The sequence below is a fragment of the Melanostigma gelatinosum genome (assembly GCF_949748355.1).
Source record: "Melanostigma gelatinosum genome assembly, chromosome: 2".
Classification (NCBI taxonomy): domain Eukaryota; kingdom Metazoa; phylum Chordata; class Actinopteri; order Perciformes; family Zoarcidae; genus Melanostigma; species Melanostigma gelatinosum.
In genome coordinates, this window is record NC_136635.1 from 15,118,675 (window position 1) to 15,137,657 (window position 18,983).

Sequence of the window (18,983 nt, forward strand, 5' to 3'; positions counted from 1 at the left end):
TCGCATTGGACGCTTTCAATTTGCAATTCCACAAAATTTCAGACACCAATAATCCCTACCTCAAAATGTTTTGGTCAATACCAAGGCAAGGCCACTGGATTTGTATATTTCACACATCATGGCTATTAAATGTACTTTACATGGTATTAAAAATACAGCAGAAGTTTTACAATTTTAAGAGTGCAAATTAGTGGCAAGTTAACTTGCATAGTTTAAATCAAGTAAGACGTAAAACAAAATAAACAGCAAATACTCGCACACTTAGTTGCACAATTTAGTAGAATTTAAACAATGCAAAAATAAATAATTGGGGATAAACAGAAATACTACGGTTGAAGAAGAGTATTTACTCAACTATCACTTGCAAGGTTTTCTTGATTCTGAGTCGTGTTTCTCTTTTTCCTTTGGAGCTGCTATGACTAGCAGGACGTGGATCACGTGACAGACCGAAGTAGCTCAGCTGTGGCTTGCTAATATGAACAAAGAAATGAACAGGGGCTGTTTGTAATTTATTATTAATTTGAGATGATTTAATATAATATGGTGATCTCCCTCCTCTCTGGGATGGGAAGAGTCTTACTTTTCAAACTTGAAGAACAGAAGTTTCTGCCTGCTTAAAGAAAACAACATTTAGCAGCCTACATTTGGTTATTTAGACTTAACGCTAAACTAGTTTCTAGCAACAAAAAAAGTGCCGCACAAATGCCCAAGGAATGCCTGGAATCACTTTGGTGTTTGTTTAATCACAAGCACCATTTGTTTAATGCTTGTAGTTTGTGGATCTTCATGTTTTTAGACAACATGTATTGGTATCAAATGTAGATCGGCGAGTTGTAGACTCTTCCTCTCCTTTCTCCCTCACGTGCTCTTGTTTTCTTTCATGTTTAATGTATTAATTGCAGGTATATAGTCCAAATGTTACTACTAACCTCACCTAAATGAGACCTGCATGCTATGTATTCATGGCAGGAAGGGTTCAGATGAATGCAGTTGCATGTAATATTAAAGGTAGGCCACATTGACTTTGTGTTTTAAAACAGGTCCTTAGACACTTTGTAAAACACCTGTTAAATGCACAGTTGTTAATGACACGTCGCAAAACTAATGTTGGCATTATTTGGTATATTTTGTACCTTTTTGTTATGTGTGCAGTTAGATATAGGGCTCTCATGGTATGGAATTTCCACCACATGATTATCTCGGCCAACACAATTTCCGCTAACAATGTTATCACGATATCGATAGAGAAAAAGAAAGTTGATGATGTTATCAATCAAATTCTTCAGCTGTGTTTATTGTATGTTCAGTCTGTTTTTGGCAAATTAATTACACTTAAAATAGAAGTGAAGGGCGGTGGAGAGAGAGAGTAACCATAACTCAACCAAAGGGTGCGTTGAATACATTTTCATTTTAATATCATAAGTGTATTATTCACATTATGTCAATATTTCGTTTTTTTATATCATGGTTATTGTCAATACTGATATCATCACACCCCTAGATACTAGAGGTGATTAATCCTCTCGATGCTTTGCCTTAAAACTTACTGAAAAGGATGACATTGAATTGGATAGCTGTTTACTGTTTATGTTACTGCCTGGCTTGGCCTTCAGTCTGTCTGTGTGTGTGTGTGTGTGTGTTTGTGTGTGTGTGAGTGTGTATATACAGTATATGTACTGTGTGCGTGCGTGTGTTTGGTGAAGAGAGATGTCTTGACGCCGATGCCCGAGAGGTCGTACGCATTCCAAAGCACCGCAAAGTTCAGTGTTAAACACGAGGGTCAGTCCATTGCGTGAAGCCTGCCGTCTCCGCTCTGTTACCAGACTCATTCCTGCCGTCTCCACTACAGTCATGTTCCCCAGCATGTAAATAAAATGTCTCCTCTCATTATGGAGCCTCAAATCACTCTTTACACATTGGAAAATTTGATTTGAGGAGCTGCAGCACAATCATCTCCACCAATATGTGAAAGGCACAGTGTACAGTGTACAGTAGGAGGACCTGTATCAATACAGGAAGTTAAATATGGGAAACTGCTGTAATGCCACAAATCACAATCAAAATGTAAATGTTTTTTTGATCAGTAATGAAAATAATAATTTAATTATGTTGCATTTTTGCATTTTTTTCGCAGCTATAATGCTTTTTATTTTTAATTGCAATTGTTGCATTTCCTTTTGGCTGCTAAATACTTTTAAACAATAAGGGAATGAGGTTCTGCAGGTCAGAAATTTAAAATAATAAATCTTGGTCAGCAGTGGGATCGACCTTTCTCAACACACCTTTCCATTTGTCGCACGCTGTCCCTCGTTGACGTATTTCTTCGTTTGTTTTCTCTCTTAACTCCGTCATGTTGTGGGCGTGTTGCTGCAGCGCTGAACAATAGTAATCCTGTACTGGTCCAGTCCAACACACTGTATCCAATGTGGGTTTTTGTTCCACTCAGTCAGCTACGGAGGCAGAGTTGTTTCTCTGACCACATACCATGCCGGTCATTTGCTTGTCTGTCCCACTGCTTCCTCCGATATATATACTGGTTGCGATAATTGTTACTGAGAGAAAGACGGCTATACAAGTGGCCACCACAACGGCCAAAAACGTGCCTTAAAATGTAGCTCCACTAATGGCCACAGCATTCTTCAGTCTTCCCTTTTTGATTGAAAGTGGGTCTTAATAGCTCATTTAATTTCCATTGTGTGTCTTTGTGGTCTGTAAAAGTAGAGGTAGATGTTTTTGAGTGTTTATCTGTCTATCACGTGACGCTGTAGTGGCCTCTCTCGTCCCTCCACAGCTCCATCAAGGCTCCGCTCCTTACCCAAATTTGAAGTCTGACCCCAATAACTGCCAAGAATGTCACATGTACGCCTGGCTAATCAAAGGCTCGTTGATAACACAGAGAAACTATTTAGAGTAACGTTAATGTATTCTGTTTGTAGTGGGCATTGTTTGTCACAGTACATTCTCTCAATACATACAATTGAATATACTGTAATTGCAAAGGCGTATTGCATCACAACAAACACAGATACTGTATATATATAATGCCAGCTTACGCTCGTACCTGTTTTCATCTGACAAGAAGTTGTAGACGTGAGATTGTAAAAAAATGACCTCTTGGAGCCCAACTTCCTCTGATGAAGGAATTTGACCTGACTCTGGCCAGACTGTAAACATTTGTGTCATTGCTCTAGACCTGTCTAGAACTCTGACCTCTTGAACTTCATTTTCCCCCCCAAATCCCTGCTGTAATGAGGAACGTGGCCCGGCACTTCCAGGAAGGATGCTCAAGTTATTCAGAAAATGTGTAAACTGCCGGTGCCATGTAATTGGAAATTTAAATAGACACGTTTTTTTAATATATATGTTGTCTCAGAAAAAGGATACTTCAAGACTCCTCTGCACTAAGGTGAGTTTCAGCTCACTTGATTAAAGAATCCCTCTTATTGCTGCAAGGATTCATTCGTCTGGCCTTGTTCTCCGAGCAGAGTTGAGTAAGCAAATCGTGACAAAGCGTAACTGTACTGTTCATAATCAGCAGCCTTGGTTAGTCAGTTTGAGGCTCTGTGCCAAACCGCACACAGATGAAAGAATGTAACCAAATTGTATCACTTGATGGATCGACTCAAGTGACCATAACTTGACATGTCGCGCTGGACGTCGTTCTTATGATGTTTGTAAAACTATGAGAGAAAAACTAAACAGTGCATTCCAGATTCCAGATAGCAGGATGCCGTGGGGGGTGGTGGGGTGGAATGGGATCATGTGTTTGTCAGGAAGATCCACACATGAGTAATCAATGCTTCGTGTGCCAGTGAAGCTAAACACATCAGGAAACAAAGCTGGAGCTGTCAAGCAAGCAGGACTTTCCATGCTGAAAAGCACTGTGAGCTCACCAGGAAATGGGAATACACAGGATGAAATAAAGCCACAGTACGCTGGAGAGCGAACATACTCAAACCTCTAGATGAAGCACAGTAGAAGCATCTGTCTTCATGGTTTATTGTTTATATATATATATGTTTTGAGAATTATTCTGTCATATACACATGTTATTTCCTGATAGACCCAAGTCTGAGAGTCCAAACAAACAAAAACATGAAGGAGATGATGACAGGTGACGAACTCTGTGGCCAGCCAGGAGCTGGGCACAAAACATGCAGTAGCAGGTTAACGGGTCCAAGAGCTATGATTTTGGGATGCCCTGGCTATTGTGGATATTTCCTCCCTCCCATCTAAAGAGCTCTACAGCAACTGGTGAATGTTGCTGCTGTCTGCTGCTGATGACAGTTCTTACACCTACATGCTTATATGTGTAGGCATCCACAGACTCATACATCAGATATCTGTCTCTGTCCTTCAAAGAGAGGATTTAACTTCCACTACTGGCTGATGCATGCAGATGTACACGTCCTGTTCCAGATGTTCTCCTCAGTGTTGAGCCTCATCAACAGGACTTGTCAACAGCTTGTGAGTTGTAATGCTTCCCTTTTGTGTTGGCATTGTAGACACAACATACGTCCAAATGGCTGTATGCCGAGCCTGCTGGGTGTCCTCTGACATGAAATACTCTTATCGACGCGGGCTGGATGTTTGAAATTCTAGGTGAGAAATAGTCCGATTCGTTGAAGCGGTCTTAGCCAGCGGCAGCATAATAACACGATGCAGTAACGCATTACATTGCTGTTATTCATTGACGTTTTCTGCCCTACGAGTGTGCAGACAATCCTTAGCGTTTTAAGCGAAAAAACATTGCTCAGACATAGTTAACCAAGCAGCCACAGAAGGAGTGCGATGTGATATCTTCCACCTGTGTTTATTTCTGAGAAATAAAGGTTGAGTAGGAACCGTTCACTGTATAAGTAACCACTTCTCCTTTTTTTATGAACTGGGTCCTCTTTCGGTCTCTTTGACATCAGTGTTACCGTTCATCCACAAATGTAGTTGCAGGTGGCCCACTCGAAAGGCAATCTCCTCTTGACCACTTCAGTCCAGTTTTCAGACATTTTGGGAACAAATGACTCACTTTGATGCATATTTATTAGGGGTGTAACGGTTCACAAAATTCACGGTTGGGTTCGGTACGATACAGTGGAGCCACGGTTCGGTACGGTTCGGTACAGTAGAAAACTATAAATGCCAGAGAAATGTACTTGATTTTAAAATATATTTATTCATTACAACTAACATCATGAAGTTATTCTTTGACTTTGAACAATGATGGAACTATACCTGAGTGACCCATCTTCTGGGGTGTCTTCTTAGCAACACATAAGCATAAAAAACAAAAACTGCTCCTTAATGTTATGTAGTATTGTTACTTACATCTTGCTTACATCTTGTATTGTTACTTACATCTTGCAAAAGAGATTTTTAATCTCAATGGGACTACCTGGTTAAATAAAGGTTTAAAAAAAAAAGAAGGAAAATTATTATTTTTTTTATTTTTATTTTTTATTCAAACGTATTCGGTTCGTCTTGCGTACCGAACCGTGAGCCTTGTACCGAACGGTTCAATACGAATACGCGTACCGTTACACCCCTAATATTGAGACATGTCACCATCATTATTTATATTAACAAACATAAGTACTGAATGAACAAGTGTCCTGACCCAAAACATCTTTTAAGAATACCTCTGTGTTCATACACACTCGGATTCACATTTCCTCCTCACACGGCATCGTATATATTTAGAAGAGGAACAGAACTTGTTGTGGTTTTAACTAAGCTTATCATGACAGTAGTGAGACCGAGGCCTATTGTGAATACTGTTACTGATCGAGGGCCCTTACAAAGAGGTGGAGGAAGCACCTGTTCCCCAGGCAGGTCATTATCAGCCAATATCTCACAGTGCTCTAAAGGCCGTCTGACAGCAGGACAGCCATTGTGCTGATCTACAACCTCAGCACAGAACTGTTTACCTTGCTCTTTCATTCATCACTACATGTGCTTTGATTTTCATGTTTACCTTTTACAGATATAATAGAAAAACAAACCATGTTTACCTTCCGTCAGCTGAAATGGGTAAATAAAAGGCTTTAGCAATACGGTACTGCTCAGAACTGATAAAAGAGAAATAACCAAATTACTGCTGACAATTACTTATAGATATATATATATATACGTATAAAGCATGTATCAAATTAAAAGGCTTTGTTTGAAGCCACTGTGTTAGATTGGAAAGTCCCAACTTCAGTGGCCCCTGTGATACTAAAATACAAAATGCTGGAAGCAGGAATGCTGCTAACTTTCCACAGATCTGACCAACGAACACTGCGTTCGGTCTGAGCAGAGCATTTGGTGCCTTTCATTGTGCTCGATATTACACGTACAGATCTGCAGCCCAGCCGCAGAAGCAGGTGAAGTGTTTGAAGGCCAAATGCACAGCTGCAGGCAATCTGGGGTTGGAGGCCAGATGTGACCCGAAAGCAGTTCCTGGGGAGGCATCGTGGTGCTCTGCAGGGCGAACTTAAATCAGACGGAGCTCATCGCTTTGTCAAAAAGTTCGTCGTTCGGAGCGGCACAAGCACATATAAAGATCTATAATTTGATTTTAAAGTTGCACTGATGGACAAATTGTAAACTATGGTAGTTAATAGGACAGTTATATTTGTCACAAACGCCCCAATCAGAAAGTGCTGTTATGGTCTGTTGTGATTTGGGAGAGATGGTATGTAATTCTTTCACAGCTTGCTCGCCACTGGCTTACATCTTTTATTTTATTTGTACCTAGTGTTGGATCTTAACAAAGTCTGGTTATCCACGTGCAACACATGTTTTGTCATCGTCACTTATCTACCAATACTTTAGCCAAATTCATAATGGCTGACTGTGCAAAGCCAGCTGCACTGCCACATTTCTGTTTAGTACATGACACCTCACATGAATTTGGGAAGCTTTATATGAAGAACATGGCTTTGACATCAATTATTTTTAGCAGTACAGTGTGCCAACAAACTCCCAGGCTATGATTGATGCAGTTATATAAGAAGGTATGCTCATACATGGCAATTCTTTTAAACTGAAGTCACTGATTGTTTTTGTGATAATGCCTTGAGCTATGCACAGTTGACCTTACCGCTCTACTCGCTTCAGTTTTGACAGATTCAGTCACAGCAATGAGACAGTTTGTTAGATTACGCATATTTTTATACTATTCTAGTGGTTTTAACATCAGTTTTACTGCCAGAGCATGTTATCAATCAGTGCGGAGAAAACCCCTGGAGTTTTACTTGGAATCTAAGGGGGAACGTCTGTCTTCTTGACTATTTTCCAGCAGTTTCCTCCCTGAACTATTATTTAACTTGTTTATGCCTGGAAGAAATGGTGTTTGTTAACCTACTATGACATATTAATGCACGTTTTAATGTTTGGAGACCTTCATGTCAGCCGTGAGCATCACACAGATGCTTCAGGTTTGGTTTAAGGAGTAAACTGAGACATTTAATCTGACAGGGGATTGATTCAAGCAACGGAATGTCTGATTCTCTAAAGCAGGGGTCTCTAACTGGCGGTCCGGATCCGGACCCAGACGCAGTTCCGTCCGGACCCAGGACCTAAAATCGATATTTCGGAATCATACATATTAGGCAGCGAGTTTTTACTTTCAAGCGGCGCATCTTATACAGCCGTTACGGTACTTGTTCAGCGGTGCAGGAGACACCGACCCAATGCGTTGTAAAGCTCAACCAATCAAATGTGAGTATTCTGACACGTTTCCTGACTGAGCGAGGTTTACACACACCGTCACACACGGGGGAGAGACGAGGAAATAGAAACAAGAGCAGGAAAATTGCGCTAATCAGAGAGGTCATCTCACATGACGTTCTCCAAAAAGAGAAACGTGTTGAGAGAATATAATTTATAAGCATGAATGAACAGACTCTTCTATGTTAATTCTTCCCGCAGGCAGTTAAATCCAGCATGTCTCATATGTTCATAAACCGTAACTATTGATAAAAGCGGCAAATGAAGCGCACTACCAGACAAAGCACAACTCCTTTGAACAAACGTACCCTCTCACATCTGAAATGAAGACACAGAAAATAAACATAAGAGCCCAAAATGATCAGAATCCTAACACATGAATTCACTGTCCCAACAATGATGTTACCAGAGAGAATAGAGCTGAAACAAGTGTTAATAACCACAGATAAAGTCCATGCTCACTGAATTTAAAACTGCATTTAAAACTGAATTTAAAACTGCAGGACAATTCAGTGAAATTAATGTTTCTAAAATGAATTACTTTATTTTAAGATGCACATTTTTCAAAAGCTTTCTGTGATGTCAGTTATTCTTTAATCCAGCCCTTATTGTACTTGAAATGAGAAGAACATTTATTTATGTATTTCTATGTATTATTTATAATCCATCCAGTTCAATTTCAAAACTGAGAATAATAATTGTTAAAATATAACTATATAATTGATGTGTACTTTCTTTGTTTGATTTGACAGTTGTTGACTACACAGAGACATTGTTACTACTACTAGGCTTCTTCAATATATATATATATATATATATATATATATATATATATATATATATATATTATTGACGTTGAAGTTTGCAGTGCTGTACATGCATGCATCTATGCATGAATCCATTCATTCACACATCGACACACACTTACTCAAACACATATTCATATCCTTTAATCCAGACCTTATTTCACTTTAAATGAGAAGAACAGTTATTTATGTATTTCTATGTATTATTTATAATCCATCCAGTTAAATTAGAAAACTGAGAATAATAATTTGTTAAAATATAATTGATGTGTACTTTATTTGATTTGACAGTTGTTGACTACACAGAGACGTTGTTACTACTACTAGGCTTCTTGAATATATTTATATATATATATATATATATATATATATATATATATATATATATATATATATATATATATATATATATATATATATATATATATATATATATATATATATATATATATATATGGCAGTAAATAGCGCGAGCTAGATATTATTATAATGTTTCGGACCTTTGCCCGAGGAGATTTTCTCGATCTGGACCTTTTGGAATTTTAGTTGAATACCCCTGCTCTAAAGGGTCCTTTTTATTTGCCTCTTTATGCATTTCTGTTTTCAAGTTGCATGTGATGAACTGGCCATATGTCTTTAATTTATGCTGTGTCTTGAAATAAACCCAAGTATTCGCCCTGAAGTCTTCCCAAGGGATGCTGGGGGTTCGTCAGAGTTGTCCTTCTAAGCTTGTTGCTGGAAAAAAAAACTACCTTTACCGTTGTACTAAAAATAGGTTGTTTTTCAGGTGTCACATTTCCTGCACATATGGCATTGATCAAGCTTGAAATGTTGTGTACAGTATAGAACAGTAGAGTTTGCACTGTCTCTTCCTGTCCTGCTTAACGAGACACATTTATTCTGAATTACTGTGGTCCATCATCGTCATCTGAAAATATCTATCTCTAAGACGAACCATATGTGCCAGATATTGCATAACGGATCAGTGAAGGGAAACCAGTGTTCAAGTGTTGGTGTTGGACAGTGGGGATGCAGAGTTGAGGAATGGAAGTGGAGGGCTGATGCCACCTCATTGGAATGCTTTGTGATGGAGCTACTCTGGTGCAGTAAATTAACTAAATGCAACCACTAAACATTATTTGATAACAGTGCTATTATGGCTATTATGGTCATTTTGTTGACAGTTTTGTTTCTTGTATTCATCATGCTGACCTTGATGGTTGGGGGAGGGAGGGCGAGTGAAGCCAATGCATTCTCTCTACTGACCAGCAGGGGGCGACTCCTCCGGTTACAAGAAGAAGTCTGATTCTATTGAAGTCTATGATAAAATGACTCTACTTCTCATTTGATTTATTACCTCAGTAAACATTGTAAACATGAGTTTATGGTCCCAATCAACATTTTCAAGTCTTCTTCAATCCAGCATGATGTTCATTTTGTGCATTTGTGTCTGTTTTAGAGTAAAATAGACCATAAAGCGGAGTATGGTTTCGGGCGGGCTTACTGTGATTGACAGGTCACTAACGTTAGCAGAGCCGTATCCGGTGTCACGACGTCGCTCCTCCGCATTCCATATATGGTAACTTCCTTACGTTGGTTTGCGAAATGAACAACATGGCGACGGCCATAATCCAAGATGGCGACGGCAGAATCGCCGGACTCGAGGCTTCATAACGACAGTCCACAAACCAGTGGGTGACGTCACGATGACTACGTCCTCTTCTGATACACAGTCTATGGTTAAACCGCTGGACCGGAGCAGCCGTCTCTGCTTGTTTTGTTCTCTGCTCGTCCTGCAGACTCGATAAAGCAGGAGGTCTGTGCAGGCAGCACGCCATTGACCTTCTCACCCCTGGCCAGTCCCTTTCTTCTCCCTGACCCCACGGTCTTCACTTTCCGTTATTGTGTTGTCTTCCTGGCATGCGGCTCTTCCGCATGAATGGGGAGGGAAGAGGATGATTGAATGCATTGTGTAGTGCACATCTGTTGCCACGTTTCCTTGACACAATGTCTTGGTAGTAACTTAACGTTTAGGCTCGGTCGGCAGTTCAACAGTATTTTGAGTTTGGATGGTTGTAGGTGGATTTAGAGTTTCTTTTATTACACATATTTTCCAGCCAGGGAAGTTAGAATTGCACTATTTACCATGATAAAATACCAATTGGATTTTTTCATTGGGTTTTTAATGCAGAAAATAAGCTCTGTGACAAATGTTTATGATATTTACAGGTTTTGTTCAGCAAGATGCTCTTCACAAACAACCACCACTTAAATGATTTTTGCAGCATGAATTCAATCGGCAGAAGTAAAAAGCTAACTTTAAGCGATAAAAAAACTACCACAGCCACTTGTAAGCAACCGCATTTTTTTTAAGACGCTTCAAAATTCACAAGAGGAGTATTTACTGACGTTTTTTTATATTTTAGAACAAAGCGTTGTAATCTGTTGAGCTTGTGTTAACCACAGACCTCATTTCAGGCACTTAAACAAAAACCCATTTAAGAAAACCCATCGGCTTTGTGACGAGGGAAACGGAAGTGTGAAAAAGCGAACTCGTTTCAGGATTCATTCCTGCAGCACACTGTATCTGCTCCAATAATTGATTTGATTGTCTGGCAGCTATATTTACTTATTTTTCAATGTATTTTTAGCATTGCAATTGTTTATTTGTTTTATGATTTTATCTTATTAATTTCATGACCCAAAAGTCATGGTGGTTTGGGGGGGAATGTGGAAAAGTTCAAATGTTTTATTGCTGTAACTTTGTGTGATGTGTAACTTTGGTGCTTGATTTAATTCCCTTATTTTTTTTTTTTTTACCCAAATTGTGTCCCTCTCCAAAAGGATTTGCGGAATTGAGCTCATTTACGGAAACTCTTTAAAGGTTTGACGATCTTTCGAAGTCTGTTTGTGTTTCCTAAGTACGGGACTCTCAAATGTTGTGGTCGTAATGAAAACACAGGTTTCCCATTTCCAGTCAAGTTTCAGCTTTATCACACCACAGAAATACAACAGTGACTTTAAAGGGAGATACCATTCGGTCTCTTTGTCCCGAGTCATCTTTATTAATGGCTGCTGCCCCAGTTATATCTGGCCTGTGCAGGCCTGACCGGGCATTAATGTCTTGTTACAGTATAAGAATGCAGCCATGTCCTGATCAGCCAAGGTCTCTGTGTGCTGATTATTTTTATTTTTTATGATTGGGGCTGCTGTTCAAGCACTTGGCTCAGCTGTGACGATGCTTAGCAGGTCAGACTGAAGATCCAGTGTCACCGGCTGACTAGGAGAATAGCAGTACAGTTGGTTGGGAGTGGATCATACCAGGCTGCAGCACGTGATGTGATGCAGAGGGTTTAGCTGGAGGCCAGCAGTTTACTGGGCTTTGACATCAATACAGCAAGTATGTCCCAGAGTTCCTTTGTCACTTGACTAGGATCTAATTCTGGATTAGGAGATGTCCTTTCTGTCTGCCGTGTGCGTGTGTCTGTATAAAGGCAATGCCTCCAACCGTACGTGTCCTTCTGTCCAGTGTCAGTCACTGTTTTTGGTTGCAGAATGGAGCACAACAGGACAAAAATACACTCCAGACCAATTTTGCTTCACCTCTTTATAATTATTTTAAAGGCAAGGCAAGTTTATTTGTATAGCACATTTCAACAACAAGGTAATTCAAAGTGCTTCACATAAAACCATTAAAAGCATCAAAACATAAGGCAAAAGAAAAGGAGATTTAAAAAACAGCGTAAAGCTTAAACATCCCATCTTTATCACCATTCTGCCTTCTAGGACGAGCCATGACTAACCATGACTAACCATTTTTGTGCACAGTTAAATTTAGTTCGTTGAATTTGAATTTCCCTACTTTTGCAGAAGCTTTTATTTATTCACAATCATGTGTGAACACTTTTGTGTAGGACGCATACTCACTTGTTTTTCTTATTAACGTTATTGAACTGTCCCTTTTGTGAAGTCCCTTATTGCATCCAGCTACGCGATTTAGGCGAGACAATCATTCATCTTTGAGTTAAACAACCATTAGTTGTGTTTAAAATGGGTCAGCAGTCTGTCTGGATGCAGTGGTCTCCTGAATAAAGTGAAGTTTACTAAACACTGAACTCCCTAAAGTGTCTTTGAGCCTGCGCCAGCCCGCAAGTGTTTTTCTGCAGACCTACAGGCGAGATAACGGCTTAAAGGAAACACTGATTTAAGATCGGGGAAGTTAATTTATTGCGCCTCCTCTTGCTCTCTGAATATTGCTCTCCCTTACTCACTCTCTCACACATGCATACCCACAAACAGAAATACAAGATACACACACGATGGTATACCTGTGATCTTCGAAACTATGCAGTCCCAAAGGTGTTTATCTCTGTTTTTGGCAACAATGAATGGCATAGTTGGAATAGCTTCGGACAGGATCACAGTTATCTGCATTTGTCCGTGATTCCTGTCTGGCCTGAGTGTGTACCGACACACACCCACACCTCACCACGAAGCAAGTTCAACAGATTTCCTGTGAGCTATTGTATCTGCTGGATGATGGTGGCATCCTGGTCCAAAAACACCCCCCCCCCCCCTCCCACCTTTTCCTGTCTTCCTCTCTTAAGTCCCTTTTTAACACATGTCCATCCCTGAAATGTTCAGGAACATATCCTGCATGGGTTCATGTGTGCATGGCAGCAGGGATCAATATTCAGAGGAACCTGTACTGTCAGTGTCTTAACATTTCAGGGAAACCGGCGGTACGGCTGTGTTGTGAATTAAAGCGGGCAACAATGCAGGGACGAGCACATGACTGGTTACGTCCAGCTGATGGAAGACGCAAGCAAACCAATCACAAGACTCCCGCTGTGACGTATTTTAATCCGCGACCGGTTAAAGGTTTCGCGTTGGCGCCAATGCTTGTTGAATATAAAATACATTACAAGAACATTGGACGAAAACAGCTCCTCGCCCGCCATGTTCCTGAAAATACTAAGACATACCCAGCTGCGTACATCGAGCCTTGCCCGTTGACATTTATGGTGGTTGGCATCCATAAGTGTTGCATTACCACCATCTACTGGACTGTCCCTTGCCCCATCCATTCCAGCGTTGCCCTGGCATGTGTGAAAAGGCGCCAGACGCCATTCTTGAATGTAGTGCTTGTGTAAATGTTCATATTCTCTAGCGATGGCTGAAAGATTATCCAAATAATTTACAGGGAACTATGTGTGAAAGAGACTTTAATCCCCATGTATCCCACTCTTCTCTACTGCTCTTCTTGTTCTCCCCGAGAGACGCTACCTTGCCAGTTTATTTGCCTTTGGCTGTACACAGGCCCATCTATCCATCAATCCATCTGTTTTTGCCCTCACCCGCCCCTCCGTCACCCAGTCTCCTCTCATCCTCCATGTGTCTGCTGATCCCCTGTGTAACCCCCGAAGAGCAGTCTAAACACCGTCCTCAGAGCCAGGGCCAGTTGGGCCTCCAGCAAAAACAGAGCGAGACGAGACACAAACACTCGTCTCTCTGACCAAATGCCTGCCTTCCATATTTTGGCACTCTATAATATCTCTCAAATAATAATTCATCAATTTCTCCTCACCCAGCGTAGTTCTTCAGTCTGCTTTATGAACCCATCTTACAGTGGGTGGTTTTATACTTGGTTTATAGAGTCATGTGTTGATGTGAAAGCATCATTTTTGTCAGTTGTATTAGTGAAACTATCTATAAACTGATAAGCTGTATTTTCCTAACAGAACACTGTATCATGAACATAAAGCTTGTTTTTTTTCCCCATATTTTGCAGATGTTTTGTGAGGTTTGGTTATGACTCATGCTGGTCCTTTGAGACTTCAAACCGGTTTGACATGCTTTTTGTTATGATAAACGTCTTTCCGAGGTAAAGTGCCCTCAATTTGCTAAAAATGGCTCCGTTTCATCATGCATTGAAAATTGGTGATTTGTGTGCTTCTTAAATTCTCCGTAAACAATGTTTGGTAATGTGAATAATAGAATATTCCAAGAAGATTTTGGAAGAACTTTACTTACTTGAAGAAAATCACAATACTTTATAGTTAAAGTCTGCTTTACTCGCTTTTATCCAAAGCTCAGCCAATGAGTTCGAGACTAAATCTTTAATCCAGACAATAAGAATTCAATTATTGATGAATAAAATATGTTCATTCTATGTATAACTTGCATTGTCTGTACTGTAATTTTACTCCGTTGGTTATTCTGTACACACATCGATTGAATTGTCGTCTGTCCAGTAAGAGGGATCCTTCCTCAGTGGCTCTTTTTGAGGTTTTACTTAAATCTTTCCCTTTTTTAGGATTTTGAGTTATCCAAAGCGGGCCAGAGGACTGAGGGTGTTGTTCGTTGTCCACATTGTAAAACCCCCGAAGGCAAATTTGGGATATTGGACCATATAAATATAATAAACTTGACTTTATATGAGCTCAGGTGGTTTGGCCTGGCACCTTCACTGATGACTTTCAAGTAAAACAAACAGTGAACATGCCACTTCCTGCTCCGACAAGCAGATGTAATTGTTGAAACAGGACATCCTGTCTACGCTCTCCACGGAGGCATTAGGATCAGACTAGCGACAATAAGATAATCATGCCCTGTCCATTTAAGGTGGGAATGTGTTACCGGCGGCAGAAAGACAGAACAACCACTGAGCTTTTAACAATTTCAAATGAAAATATCTCTGAAATGATTACAGCTTAGGTCACAGTAACAGTGTACTGTGTATCTGATGTGTGTTTTTGTGAATTTCCCTTTATAATATTCCCATTTAATGGCATTTTGTTCAATATCTTTTCAGTTTTGCCAGCCTGGAGGTTGGAGGCTGTCCAGGGATAGGAAATCACCCACCTTCTTCACCGTTGTGCTGACAGATATCGAATCAGACCGACACTACTGCTCCTGCCTCACTTTCTACGAGGCTGAGGTCAATCTCCAGGTAAGACCGCGCGCACACACAGACACACACACACACACACACACACACACACCCCCACACACACACACTCTCGAGGTAGAGTACTTAAACTGTGAATTATGAGCCGTTTTCATTCATTATTCTCTCTAATAGCTTTATGTTTTCAGGGTCACAGGAAGCTGTATATTATCCCAGAATGAAGCGAATGTTTTAAGTCCAGAGGGCCAACACAGCCAATCACAGTCTCAGTCTTCAGCCCCCCGACTGTTCAGCTGTTTCAGGACTGTTGGAGTGAACGGGAGCACCATGTAAAAAAACCCACAAAACATACTAATAACATCTTACTGCGAGGGAACAGCGCTAACCACTGAGCCGCCACGCTACACTCATTAACAACGTAGTGAATTCTGTAAGCACAAATATTTCGCTTTCTCACTCCATCAAACATCTCTGTGAGCAGCAGGCTCCTCATCCTCCTTGTGAGATCATCTCAATGAGAACTACTTGTGTGATGAGCTTGAGGTTCATCTTAGTGTGTCTCTCTCTCGTGACTCTTAGAAGCCACCGGAGATATCTAAGTTTGGCATTGTGTGACGGTTCTTATTTTCTGTTTTCCATTTTAGGTTTGGCACTTTTCTAACTTGTAGGAATTTCTGTCGCATGTGTGATGTCTCCCAGAATTTGAGGCATTAGAAAAGAAAAGCTGACTAATACATTTTGAGCAGGGACGCTGATATAAAAGAGCGCTGTTCATTTGATTTACGTAATCATGCATACAAGATGTATGACTGATTACAACAGATTTGTTTGGGTGGGATCATTTGTTATATTTACGAATGATCTCATTAATGTCTCACCCCGCCAAAAGCTCACAGCATACCGGGCTGATTGTTTCAATGTGTTTTCCTTTGTCAGAGGTCTTACATGACTCCTGTCACTCTGCCCGCTGTGACTTCACATCCTTTCACATGTGGAAGGCAGTCGCCAATCACTCTCTAGTTGATCAGTAAAACATTTTTCAGTGGAATCAGAAATGTGGCTGTGTACGAGAAGTATGTGTCAGCTTTTAAATAGTGTGGGTGTAACTTTGGAGGATTACATACTGTAGCAGTTCATGCTGTCCTCATCAGCTTGTTGTGTGAATTGGACCATAAATACAAACATTCCTATGTTTGCACAACTGGACACATTTTTTCCAAAAAGCACGCGAGGAGGAAGGAGTTAGGGCAAATTGTCACTTCAAAGGGAGAAAATAACCATAAATAGCCCAGTTGTTAACTGTTATGGGAGTTTATTTAAGAGCATACAAACAGACTTTTCATTGCCCAACGCTGGTTGGTCCCTCAGCTGTATTGAAACCTTAAAGCTCCTTCGGTCTGTTTTCTGTTCTCTCTTCTCTTGAGTGGAGGGAATATGAGTTGTCAGTAACAACAACTTCAGACTTGATTGCGGGGCCTCATGTTTTTGTAATTGTGTCTTTGTTATCAGGGGACAGGCAAGGCTATTGGTGAGTTGTTTTTCACATACTCCACGTTTGTATTCGATTTGTAGGACAAAATAAGCTGTAGAACAAGTGGCCTTAAACCTCTTCCTTTCCACTGGCCAGCAGGGGGCGACTCATCTGATTGCAAAAAGAAATCTGATTACATATAAGTCTATGAGAAAGGGACCCTACTTCTCACTTGATTTATCACCTCAGTAAACATTGTAAACATGAGCTTATGATCTCAACCACTAGTTTCAAGCCTTCTTCAACACAGCATATATAAGTCATCGTCTCCCATTTAAAGTAAGAAAGACGATAAAGCAGAGTTTGCTTCAGCGCGTGACTACCTTGTCATTGACGGGTTGCTACCACGGCGTTGTCAAGTCTGGGAGTTGTTTTCCCATGCAAAATATTTTTCATTTTGTCATTTGTGACCATTTAATGTACGTTAGTGAAGCATTGTTGGGTGTATATGACTTTATTGTCCCTTGAGCTTCCAATTTTTAGACAGAAGCTATATAACGTAAATGTTTAATGTGAGAAGTTGCTGCAAAATTCTAAGCTCCTCAATACTGAAGCTGTCTGCAGGTACAGTACATATTGAAAAAACATGAACATGTGTGTATCTGGAGAATATCAATTCTGTTTTTAAAATACACACTTGTGAATTTGTCATGGCATGTTGTTTTTTTTGTTCTTATTTAGCAATTTACAGAGTAATTGAGATGTTTGTGTGTGCCAAAAACAGACTTGACCAAGACATGTGTATGCTTTGTGTATATAAATTCAATATTATGAAGACTTTTGAATTTGATAGTCCACCTTTTTTTGTCAGCCTTGTGTTAATTGTTTTGTTACGCTATATTTGGTCTCATCCGACGTCATGTTCCTGCAAAAATAAACACACCTTGCTGGATTCAGTGTGTGGCACTGAGGATCCTCTTGAAACGTGTGGGTGTTTTAACAACCTCTCCTCTCATCTTTATCTACTGACTGTGTTGGATTCCAGGGAGAGTCCAGACAGGCGGCAGAGGAATGTATTTTGTCTAATAATTGAACCAAATCCTTAGAATAATGGTGAAATGTGACCCCCCCCATCTGAGTGGGATATTTTGATCCCGTACTCATTGGTCCAGAGATACTGAAGCACTTATGGCATGTTTTCACTGCCTGGAGAAATATACCAGATTGTGATAAGGGCTTTAGTTAGGAATGAGCACGGAGAAGTTGGAGTATTCATGCTCTGATGGGGCTCATGGATCCACGACGGAGACAATTAAAACCAGACCGAGGCGGTTGCTTGTCGGATAAGGTTGTCGGATTTTGGGTAGAGTTAGATGACGTGTTTGATCGGAGCAAAAAAATACTTTCTGGTGTTCCTTTGGTTTAACGTGCTGTAAAATGTCATCGTAATGCCGGACTCTTGTCACTACATATCAGAATCAGCTTTATTGGCCATGTGTGCTTACGCATACATGGAATTTGTCTCTGGATTCCACTCCGCTCTCAATGTACAAACACAAATTTACAATAAACAAGAAAATATATGTATAAAGAATAAAAAAGGGCAGCAAAAAAAAGTAGAACGGATGTAGGTATAGACATTTAGCTATAATATAAGTATAAATACATACATACATACATACATACATACATACATACATACATACATACATACATGTGAACATCAACCTATAGACAATGGCATGAGTTGTAAGTTGTACATCTGAATGTAGTTCTCTTTAACAGGACAGTTGCGCTTTCCTGCACTCAATGTTCGTTTCTGGTTTAATTTTGTGGTCAACAACAAAGAATATTGTTGACTGTAGATTACATATCTTGTAAAACATCATAATTACGAAGCATTTTGCACGTGTTAGCATCTTTGTTGCTGTCTCTTATGTCTGATGTTTTGCATTCGCTGTGTTAAAATGTGACTCAGGGAGTCGGCAGCAACATTAATCACCGGAATTCATTTTGTCTCTTTTCTGAGGAGATCTGCTCGTGTGATTTTGTCTCTTTGTAAATGTTTTTTCTGTTCACCTCATCGTGA

At 40.1% G+C, this 18,983-nt stretch overlaps 1 protein-coding gene across 2 annotated transcripts in view; it reads left to right on the top strand.

The window, feature by feature from the left end:
• Positions 1-18,983, top strand: part of sbf2 (SET binding factor 2) — a 76,875-nt gene that overhangs the window by 15,114 nt on the left and 42,778 nt on the right. For both annotated transcript variants that reach the window (XM_079288145.1, XM_079288146.1), the window contains exon 3: positions 15,328-15,465. In XM_079288145.1, coding sequence (XP_079144271.1) covers positions 15,328-15,465 — 138 coding nt within the window. The remainder of the gene's footprint in view (positions 1-15,327; positions 15,466-18,983) is intronic.